Genomic DNA, 12,073 nt, shown 5'->3' on the forward strand with positions numbered 1-12,073 from the left:
TGTTAGCCAGGATGATCTCGATCACCTGACCTCATGATCCGCCACCTCGGTCTCCCAAAGTGCTGGGATTACAAGCTTGAGCCACCGCGCCCGGCCCGACATCAGTCTCTTTAGATGAAAGCCAGCATAATCTGGATGCATTCTCAAATCTAGACCACAAAAAAGAAAAATATTTCAATAATATACCTTGCATAGGAGAGGCCCTCCTGGCCTTAGGAGTCCTCACCCTGTGTCACTTATTGGTTAAAAAAGATTATAAAAGAAAAGTCTTTTAAAAAAAAAAAGATAAAAGAAAATGTTCTAATTCTCCCCTATTAAATCTAAATGTAGAGTGTGCAATATAATAATTTAACTATATTTTATGCTCTTATTTTTTGTGAACAAATATGCTTAAGTTACATGGTTTAATCTATATTGATGCGCTTTGCATCTCCCTTTGCTGAAAACTCTGACCCACTTTGTTCTTTTTTTTAAGATTACATTTTAGAGGCATTGTTGAGGTTAGACTCATAATATATATGCCAGTTTATCCTGGCAGGGCACATTTTTCTGTTAATTGTCAAAAGAGAGTTCTGTAATAGAAAGAAAAAGAAGTAGAAAAATAACTAGGTAGGAAAGAGAGAAGGAGCTTGCTTTAAGGAAATTTTATACAGACATAATTTTTAATCTCTTTTTTGACTGATGTATTTATTAGTTATTACCCAGGTTTTATACTCTTCAGTTATGTATACAATTATTTAAAACTTCTAGAATTATTTATATTTTAAAATGTTTATCTCTAACTTCCTATGAATATTAGCATCCTCATTAATTTGGGGTTTTGGGTTTCGTTTTATATCTCTCTGGGAGATCTGTCATAAAATGCTTATTAACATTTGCCATTTTTTAAATAGTAGCTCATAAAATAAGCTTGGCACCGTGCTGGGTCTGTGATTGTTCTTGGTTGCTCCATGTGTTATGATGCAGTTAGTTAACCCTTCCTAGATCCCAACTGGGGATCTTAACCAACCTCAGTCTGAGCTACTCCGCTGGGAACTGATCATTATTTCCTAGTAAGTTCTCATCCTACTATTCTCATGTATATTATAAGCATCAGTGAGACTGGGGATCATTGGTAACTATTTAGGATCAATAAAAAATGAAAGTACATTTCTTTCCATTGTGCCAGGGCTACATTCACAGATTGTAATTAGGAACTAGAATTTGACAAACTTGTCAGTGCAAATCTCTTTTACACAGAGAAAGACTAGGATCATTATATCTACCTAGTAAACAACTGGAACCCTCTTGCATTATTTATAGGTTTGATCTTATTTCTAAACACAATTAGTTCTCTTGGTAACTAGTTCACACTTACATTAAGCTTTTTTGTCTTCATTTCTATGTGATTCATTCTCGCTATTGCCATTTTGTTCATAAAACCATAGGAAAAATATCATTCATCTAATTACTCAATGAGCTGATCATGTTCTGTCTCTAATGCTACCCAGACACTAGTGTAGTGGTATAAACCAATTTAATATTGTTCAGCTTAATAAATAAGGTCACAGAGCTCTTTGAAGCAGTAGCTACGTATAATCCAACAGCTTTCACTACACTAAGGCATTGATCCTATTCTGTTTCCTGTAATGAACTTCTATGTGCCCATTTTGGATCAGGCAATTTATTTCACTCTGATTATTCAAACAAAATGAGTGCATGGCCTTACAGGCTGAAGGGTAATTCACTGACCAATAGAACACCTTCTTCTTGTGAAACCTGAATAATAAGGAAATTGCATTCCTCTTCAAAAATGAAGATGAGCAATTACATTCAGAATTCCATTTGATGTGCTTCAGAGCTGCATCAGTAGCCTTCCATTTATGCATTCATGTATGCATAACACAGATATCCACGTCCTCTTAGCTCAGCCAGTGTTATCTATTCCTTTTCAGTCCATGAACCTTTATTATTTTTCTCTTTAAAACATAACTTGAAACTCAATTTACATGAAAACATTCTACAGTTAACTTATTCAACTTACTAATCTTTTTAATTTAAATTTACAGGAAGTTTCAAAGATACACAAAAGTAGAGGGACTAATATAATGAGTACTAGCAATGTAGTCATCATTTACCCAGCTTCGGCAGTTTTTAACGTGTTGCTATTCTTGGTCTTCTGTCCACACACTTAAAAAGAATTTTGCTGGAGTATTTTAAAGCAACTTTCAAGTAAGATATATATCATCCATAAATACTTGAGCATTTTTAACACAACAACAGCATTATTATTACATAAAACAAAATTAGCAATTCTTTCAAACTAATATTTTTATATAATAAGTTTTCTCCATTGTCTCAAAAAATGTTTATGCATAGTTTGTTTAAACTGAGGTTCCAAAAGGTCTCCACATTGCATTTGTTTCATGTGTTTCTTAGGTCACTTTTAATCTAACAACAGTTCTAGCTCCCTTTTTCATAGCATTTATTTGTTGAAGAAACTTCTCTTATTTGTCTTTACAGCATTTTCCCAATATTGATGGGCTAGACTTACTTAACTTGATTCATATGTAACCCATAAATCCGTCATATTGATTCTTCCCATGCTTTCAATCTGCCAGGAGCAGCCTGTCCTATATCACTTAAAAAAAATTGCTGTGCTTTATATAAATACAATAAATAAATGAAGTAAATGGCTATAATCAACAGAGTTAAATATGGAATTTTACTTTAAAATAGTCATTTTGATTTTTGCTGATTTCACTGAGAAGCTTTCATGGTGAATTATCTGTAGGTAACATGATTTTTGTCCCATCTTGCTAACAAGTCTTCAGCTCAAAGGAGAACTTGTGTCATCATTAGATATGACATATACGTGCTTCACCTGTAAATACAGATACAGATTGTCTGGGTATATGTAGTTTTCTGGTGTGCTAAGAAACTATGCTCTTAGTATGATCCATCTTTTCTGCTGTTCAAATCACCCTGTTTTCAGTGTTTTAGAAATGACTTTTAAGATTTATAAAGTTGAGAGACCAGATAGTTTCCTTTCCAAACATTTATATTTTCCTCGCCCTAATATCAGGAAGTTCATTTCAGATTGCATTTCTGTGTTTGAATTGTTGTGTTTCCTCTAAGTCGGAATACAAACAAGTTGAGATGTAGGATAAGTTTTCAATATATTGTATGGATTGTGCTGTTGCTCTTTGTTTGGATAACATTGTATGAGTAATTTATTCCAAAAGTACACTGTCTAAAATCTCAGATAAGTGGTATAAAGGGCAGAGTGGGTTTCTGAGAATAACTATGGGAATTTTACACATTTTTATTTTCTTTTCAACTAGCTGGAGTACTTGAGATTTTATGTAGTGCAGATATATGAGGAAAAAGGATTCCAGTTTATGTGAATAATAGCTGCACAAAATAAATTGTTTCTGGAATTGTATAGGTAGTAGTGTTACTTCATTTTGTTTTTGGTGTCACATAACAAGATAATGGTTGGAGCAATTCTGAAACACAATTTGTAAGAAAGACCCTTAAGAGAGAACCTAAGTCAGTTTCATCTAATTTCTCAAAAGATTTTTATTGAAGTCTGTTTCAAAGAGCTAAATGGAATGAGTAGGTGAAAGTAGTCTCATTTCAAAGAACCCAAATTTAGTTTGGTGATTTTTAATTTTCTTTTAGTTGCAAACAGTGAAACCCTCTTCACAGCTTACAATTCTCATGATCAGATGTCTTATTTTCCAAATATATCATTCTTGAGGCTCCTGCATGTCCTGATTAGTAAAAAGTTTAGTATCTTTCTCTTTATCAATTATTTCTTTTGAGTATCTTTGGGGAAACTTTGTCCATGAACCATTGGCACTTAACTGAGTTTAAAGTATTCAAAAGGGTCAATCCTGCTTCCAATTGGCAGGTATAGAAAGAACTTCAAAATCACATCAGCTCATTTATATCCTGCATCTTGAGGATTTCTCCTACCCCATGTTACAGATGATGTTCTTCTAAACTATATGGATGTTCTTTTTTATCTATTTCCTGTACAAATTTCTATCATGCCCTTCCTTTGAACTCCAAGTTTAGAACTCTTTTAGTTCATAAAATGTTCAGCCATTGTTTCCAAAAGCTTGGTGTGGTACCAGGGTGATTAGGTACCAAAAGATTTTCTGTCTCAGCCATATGTGTTTGCCAGAACCCTTCTGTACCTTGAATACTCAAGCTAGTGGCTCTCAAACTTGAATCTGCATAAGGATCACCTGAGCATCTTGAAAAAAATGCATATTCCTTGACCTCATAACAGATATTTCATTATTTGGATTGGTCCAGATTATGAAACTCTTTTTGGGTCCAGAGATCTTTACATTTAATAGCATTCTAGGTGTTTCTGATGCAGGTGAAAATACATTACCTACTAGAGCAGTAGTTCTCATATAGCTTGGATAATTAAATCATCAGAAAGCTCAAAAAGTATCCTAATTCCCAGGACCCCAACCTCAACCAGGGAAATCAAAGCATTAGAGTTTAGCAAGGGCTTAGGTATTTTCCAAAAGTTATCCAGGGGATTATAATCCACAGCCAGACATGAGAACCACTATTTTAGACTGCTATGATAAACATATAGCACCAGATACGTCCTCCCTCGATGGGGTAGATTCTCTTTGAGACACTTAATGTTCTTTACTTTTTTCTGTCATCTAACCTTCATCAAGGCCAACATTGTTCACCCTACCAGGATTTTCATATTTTTAAAAATTTAAGGGCCTGTGTTCTTTTCTTACAAATTGGTCTTTCCAAAGTCATGTGTACTAAATGAAAAACACATCTAAAGCTAAGAAATAGGGAAGTGCATCCACATTTGAACAATTTTTAAGAGCCTTTTATGTTAGGCCTGAAGCAGTTGCATTAAGTTGTGTTCAACTACACAGAGAAAATCTTGCCTTGCTGAAATTGCTAGTTATGTCCATTTACACACACTATTACAAAGCCCTGCACTCCTAGGCATTAGGTTTTAGTACATAGATCCAGACAGTGTTGTCTAACCGGAGGCCCTCTATGCCCTCACTGTAATTTAAGGTCAAAAATGTCAGCCTCCTTCACCTTGATTTCATGGTGATGGAATCCTGAACAGGGCAGAGATCAGCGGCAGTTTCAGCCTATACTATAAACCTGAAAAAGCCATGTAAATCAATCTGAATGAGAACATTTAAGATAATTCAATGAAGACAACTTTAGGACCAAGGTTTAAATGTTTCATCAGCCTCCTCAATAAGTGAGTTGTTTTTAAAACCAATGGGAAGGAAATGGCATAGGGAGAAAGTGGACTTTAAATATACTTGCTCTTTTTCTCTAAGACTTGTTACCATAAAGCAATCATATATATATATATATGATTGAATATATATATATATTCAATAAGTAAAAATATTATTTCTTATTTTGTCAGCAGAGCAATATAGGAGAAATAATTTGTATGAAATTAAATTTTGATTTTTTAAAATTTATATGAAATTATAGAAATACAAATTTTAACATAATAAATGAAGATTATTAAACATTTTTAAGTGCAAGGTTGATGTTTGTGCATGTGAAGAACTTGTAGAAAGAGGAGATGGAGGACCTTGACATTGCCTATCCATTAATCATTCCAACCCTTCCTAATAAACTTGCAATGTAATACAATGAACATACTTTCCATGCCAATGCAGTTTCAAGATAAGTTCTATAAACACACCCTCCTGACCCCAAACCCCAACCTAGCAACCAGTTTGTTGCCACTAAAACACATCTATATAGGAATTCTAGTGTGTCCAATGATATAAAACAATATTAGATATACCTAGTGCCTTCCAGTCCCTCTCCAAACATCCTATGCTCAACATGAACTATTATCAGAATCCATGTATGATTTGTCTTACATTCTTACAAGTTTATTTCTAAATATACCCTAAATGTGACCTCAACTGAAACCCTGAATACATATAAGTAAAAGTGCTAAATGCTAAGTGTGCATCTGTGTCCACTTTTCTATGCCACAAAAATCACTCAGGGTTATGTGTTATTAAAAAAATACAAAACAAATTTAATGGCTACTGTGATTATCAGAAACACTCCTATAAGATTTCTGCTGTAAGTAAGGAATTACAAGAGGCTTTCTCTGACTGCTTAACCAAATGTTAGGTTAGCTTCTAAATTATAGAGTAATTAGACATTTGAATTTAACAGCTTTATGCTTTTCTTTTAGCCATTACTTGTCGCAAGCAAGATGGAGGACAGGCTGGAATCCATGAGTGCCTACAGTATGCAGGCCCTGTGCCAGCCCTTACCCAAGCCTGCCAGATCCCCTGCCAGGATGACTGTCAATTGACCAGCTGGTCCAAGTTTTCTTCATGCAATGGAGACTGTGGTGCAGTTAGGACCAGAAAGCGCACTCTTGTTGGTAAGAATAATTGGAATGCCAAAGCCAGTACACGTCAAAGCAGAAAAACACAATACAAGTCAGACTAAGAGAGTTCTGACAATGTATTTGAAAAAGAATATACCAATGGATTCAGACGTGTATTTTAAATTCAGTTGGCAGTGATAAAAGCATTATGTACTTCTAGTAGGAAGAAAAGGAAGCCTTGAAAATTGAACTCTGACTCCCTATATAATAGGTAGTAGATTATTTTCTGGTGTCGACATGATCTTTCAGTGGACTGCCTACAGACTGTGAAGTGTTTGGAGCAAAGTTTTTGGGGGGACTTTATTAACCCATTCTCACTGTCAAAGCCTCAGATTATCCTTTCTCACCTAGAAGGGGGAATGTAGTCTGTATCTGAAAACTGTATTTTGAACCATAGTAATGACTGAAAGCAGGAATATAATCAGCAAGAGCAGGAGCCATCATGCTGAACTAAAGCTTGGTGCATTTGAAATATTGCCAATGGCAAAAGCAACCTAAAAATATTGGTACTAGTGGACTATTCAGAATTGAAGTTAAAAAATGAACCACCTATATAATGAAGACTGTCAAAAACTATATTACACAGCTTATGAAGGTGAGAGATAAATATATGTAATTATCTGCTGTATAATTTAAAAGTATGTGAAGAAGAATGTTCTGAAAGGATAATACAAATTTTACTATACGAAGTACCCAATACTAACGAAAGCCTATATAGAAAACACTGTGGAGTGAGAAAATATAATCGATTTATAGGCTAGTGTTAAACATGGTTAAAAATGGAGAAAAGGAAATTAGGAAAGTAGGAAATGTAGGGATGTGTGAAGTTAATGATGGTATTTTCCAACTTAAATTGGCTTGGTTGTTTCCCTTCCACAGGAAAAAGTAAAAAGAAGGAAAAATGTAAAAATTCCCATGTGTATCCCCTGATTGAGACTCAGTATTGTCCTTGTGACAAATATAATGCACAGCCTGTGGGGAACTGGTCAGACTGCATTTTACCAGAGGGAAAAGTGGAAGTGTTGCTGGGGATGAAAGTACAAGGAGACATCAAGGAATGCGGACAAGGATATCGTTACCAAGCAATGGCGTGCTATGATCAAAATGGCAGGCTTGTGGAAACATCCAGATGTAACAGCCATGGTAATTCAATCTTTATAGTTTTATATTTGCTATCTTTGGGAGTGTGGATGCAAAATGCACATGCATTATAGTGGAATGGAAGTGAAGGTTTACAGAAGTATATTCTAAATCAGACTCTATGAAGCACCACACTATACATATATCATTTATATGTAACAGGAGGTTCAATGGCATTGCCTCATTGTCTAGAAGTTGGCAACTTAAGTCCCAAAGATGGTGACAGAAAGCCTGATGGGGCCCACATCTTACAAAGGGTAGGCAAAAACCCGTGCCAGAAAGGTCCCCCAGAGCTTATCAACAGCCTGTACGTTGAACACACCCAACAATCCCCAACAAGTCCATACAGAAAGGGAGTAAGGAGGAAATAAGATTTGAATCAGTTTGAGATTTAAACAGACTTTTAACAACCAAACTGGCAAGATTTGCAATGTGCTCAAAATGTTATTAAGCATCAGAGAAGATGGAAACTAGTAACTAATGAAAACGCAAATGTTTCTTCTCCATTGAATTCAGATTGGTGCATGCACGCGCGAGCGCACACACACACACACATACACACACCAGAAAAAAAAAAAAAGAAAAATGTGCATACTCCTAGGAAACTGTGTCACTTTTATTTTCTAAGCCAAGAAAGTAAAAAATGCAGCGATAATAATTGTGTTGCCAAAAGGTTGTGAACAGTGCCATCTTTGACCAGAATATATTTAATCTTAATATAGGCAGTATTAAGCAATTTTCACTGTTACTGTTTTATTTTAATACAGTTGTCTTTTTATAATGGAATGAAAGAAGTTTACAGAGGGGCAGCCTGAAACACAGATACCACATACTTTCAAACACTGGATGACGATCTCTTACTTACTTGATAGAAGTGACCAAGGAAGGATGAGTTAAATTGCTAGGAGCATGATACATGACAGTTATCCTCCAACCTTGCTGAAATATTAATAACTCTTGCTATTGGAATGGTGCTGCTCCAGTTTTATTATATAGTTCAGAAAACAACACTAATAAAAAACCATCTCACATTTATAAACCATCAAGGCGTCATGGTGACATATTTATTGAAATCTCTTATATATATATATATATCCATATATATCCACATATAATATATCCATACACCCACACACACACACACACACACACATATATGCGGCAGACAACTGTGGCACCTTTCTTTTTTTTTTTTATACTTTAAGTTCTGGGATACATGTGCAGAACGTGAAGGTTTGTGACATACGTATACGCATGCCATGGTGGTTTGCTGCACCCATCAACCCATCATCTACATTAGGTATTTCTCCTAATGCTATCCCTCCTCTAGGCCCCCTATCCCCTGAGAGGCCCTGGTGTGTGATGTTCCCCTCCCTGTGTCCATGTGTTCTTATTACTCAACTCTCACTTATGAATGAGAACATGTGGAGTTTGGTTTTCTGTTCTTGTGTTAGTTTGCTGAGAATGATTGTTTCCAGCTTCATCCATTTTATGGTGTATATGTGCCACATTTTCTTTATCCTGTCTGTCATTGACGGGTATTTGGGTTGGTTCCAAGTCTTTGCAATTGTGAATAGTGCCACAATAAACACGTGTGCTTGTGTCTTTATAGTAGAATGATTTATAATCCTTTGAGTATATACCCAGTAATGGGATGTCTGGGTCAATGGTATTTCTAGTTCTACATCCTTGAAGAATCACCACATTGTCTTCCACAGTGGTTGAACTAATTTACACTCCCACCAACAGTGTAAAAGTGTTCCTATGTCTCCACATCCTCTCCAGCATCTGTTGTTTCCTGACTTTTTAGTGATTGCCATTCTAACTGGCATGAGATGGTATCTCACTGTGGTTTTGATTTGCATTTCTCTAATGACCAGTGATGATGAGCTTTTTTTCATATGTTTGTTGGCTGCATAAGTGTCTTCTTTTGAGAAGTGCCAGTTCATATCCTTCACCCACTTTCTGATGGGGTTGTTTTTTTCTTCTAAATTTCTTTAAGTTCTGTCTACAAAGAAGTTTCTAAAAGTCTTGTCCTTTTGTTGTTACCTTATCACATAGTTCCTATTGTATCGAAGTCTAGTGATATGCAAAGAAATGATAAATGTTTGAGGTGATGGGTATCTCAGTTATCCTGATTTGATCATTACAGGAGTATGCATGTACTCTGTAATATCACATGTTCACCATAAATATGTATAATATTACCATCTTAACTATCTTTAAGTGTATCATTCAGTAGTGTTAAGTACATTCACATTGTTGGGCAATCAATCTCCAGAAACTTTTTATTAAAAAACAAATTTTATTGCATATATTTAAGGTAAAAAAAAAAAGTTTAATGATGTGAACTCCAAAAACTCCACAATATTGAAGCTCTAGATATAAGTATTTTTCAGATTAGTATATGTGCATTGCTGAGTTGAAGATTAGTACATGCCTTGAGAACAATAACTATAAAAGTAAAGGGAACTTAATATTTATAATTGGTGTACTTTGAGAAACATCTCAGAGTAATTAAATATTTTATTTATATCAAATAACATAAGTGTTATAAATTAGATACCAAGAAAAGTCTAAATTCCCTTTCTACTTTGAGGTGATAATGTAGAAAACCATAATTAGCCATTATAATATAAAATAGAAGATCACTTTTAAAATGTGTTTATTTTGGAATGCAGGATGTAAGTGTTTGCTCACATTTTAACTTGTTATGCACAGTGAATCACTAAAATAATCATTTAACAGTACCTGTGAGCTTCCAGAATAACATTCATATTTTCTCACTTTTGTCTTGATCTGTTAATTAGATGCATGAGACCATTACCAAGTCACTTCAGTCAATCTTATGTTTAGAAAAATCTATTAAAATACTCTGTGACTCTCACAGAAATGTTTGATCCCTTCAAAAAAGTAAAAGAACAAAAACAATTGAAATTGGCCAAAGGCAGTATACATTTCTTATTTTAGTAGTATCAACTCACAGCATGAAGAATCCAGTACTGTATTTTAGAGAAAGGCACTTATAGAAAAATAATGAATCCATGATGACATTGACTTCGTGGGGATTCTGAAAGGATCTAAGAAAGATCCTTAATGAAGTGCATGGTTCTAGCTTAGTTCTTCTGCATGTCCTGCATCATTCCTTTCTCAATCTGGTATCTGATGGGATGTCCAGTGGATATTTTAGTGTTTACTAACATAATTACTTGAAGTAAAGACTTGAAAAATTGAATCTCTAATGCCTGCTTTCTTTGGGAATTCCTACTTTCCTTAAATATGTTCCACAAATTCTGGTGTTTGTGGAATGTTATGACGTTGCCACTCTATCCCAGTCATCCCCTAATTATAATCTCTATGACAACCGCTTTCTTCCAGCCAAATCAGCTTTCTAGATGGATAGTTATTAAGTGGCTCTGGAGAAAAAAGTATCTTCTTGCTTTCAATTTAAACATAAAATTGATCCCCATGTCTGTGCAGTGCAATGACAATCCCCTATTCAATAGTGTCCTTAGGGTATTTCTGTTTAATCATTGTTGTCTATCTGTGGATCATATTGCCAGTTATTATATTCATAAACCAGTTTGACTTTCACCAGTTTAATTATATTATTTTAGACTGTTTCCCACTAGGTCACTTTTTTTTAATTTCTTAAACTTGAGGCAGAATTCTGTTATTTTTGAACTTCCGTGTAACAATAGACACTGTGCTGAAAAGTGATATAACTGCATTGCCAAAATCAGATACTAAAGTATACTTTGGAGGCAGAGTAAGATGGCCGAATAGGAACAGCTCCAGTCTCCAGCTCCCAGCGTGAGCGACACACAAGACTGGTGATTTCTGCATTTTCAACTGAGGTACTGGGTTCATCTCACTAGGGAGTGCCAGACAATTGGTGCAGGTCAGCTGCTGCAGCCCGACCAGCAAGAGCATCACCTCAAATGGGAAACGCAAGGGGGAAGCGAATCCCTTTTCCTAGCCAGGGGAACTGAGACACATAACAGCTGGAAAATTGGGTAACTCCCACCCTAATACTGAGCTTTACCAAGGGTCTTAGCAAACGGCACACCAGGAGATTATATCCCACACCTGGCCGGAAGGGTCCCACGCCGACGGAGCCTCCCTCATTGCTAGTACAGCAGTCTGAGATCTAACTGCAAGGCAGGAGCGAGGCTGGGGGAGGGGCGCCTGCCATTGCTGAGGCTTAAGTAGGTAAACAAAGCCACTGGGAAGCTCGAACTGGGTGGAGCCCACAGCAGCTCAAGGAGGCCTGTTAGTCTCTGTAGACTCCACCACTGGGGACAGGGCACAGCTAAACCAAAAGCAGCAGAAACCTCTGCAGATGCAAACGAACCCTGTCTGACAGCTTTGAAGAGAACAGTGGATCTCCCAACATGGAGGTTGAGATCTGAGAACGGACAGACTGCCTGCTCAAGTGGGTCCCTGAACCCTAAGTAGTCTAACTGGGAGACATCCCCCACTAGGGGCAGACCAACACCCCACACCTCACAC

General features: G+C 36.0%; 1 protein-coding gene across 1 annotated transcript in view; it reads left to right on the forward strand.

Moving 5' to 3' along the window:
* THSD7A (thrombospondin, type I, domain containing 7A) overlaps positions 1-12,073 on the forward strand; it is a 507,842-nt gene that overhangs the window by 420,614 nt on the left and 75,155 nt on the right. Inside the window, exons 12-13 of the mRNA XM_011942957.1 lie at positions 6,221-6,415; positions 7,301-7,564. Of these exons, the coding sequence (XP_011798347.1) occupies positions 6,221-6,415; positions 7,301-7,564 (459 nt within the window). The remainder of the gene's footprint in view (positions 1-6,220; positions 6,416-7,300; positions 7,565-12,073) is intronic.

The sequence above is a fragment of the Colobus angolensis genome, unplaced genomic scaffold (genome assembly GCF_000951035.1).
Source record: "Colobus angolensis palliatus isolate OR3802 unplaced genomic scaffold, Cang.pa_1.0 Scaffold104, whole genome shotgun sequence".
Taxonomy (NCBI): Eukaryota; Metazoa; Chordata; class Mammalia; order Primates; family Cercopithecidae; genus Colobus; species Colobus angolensis.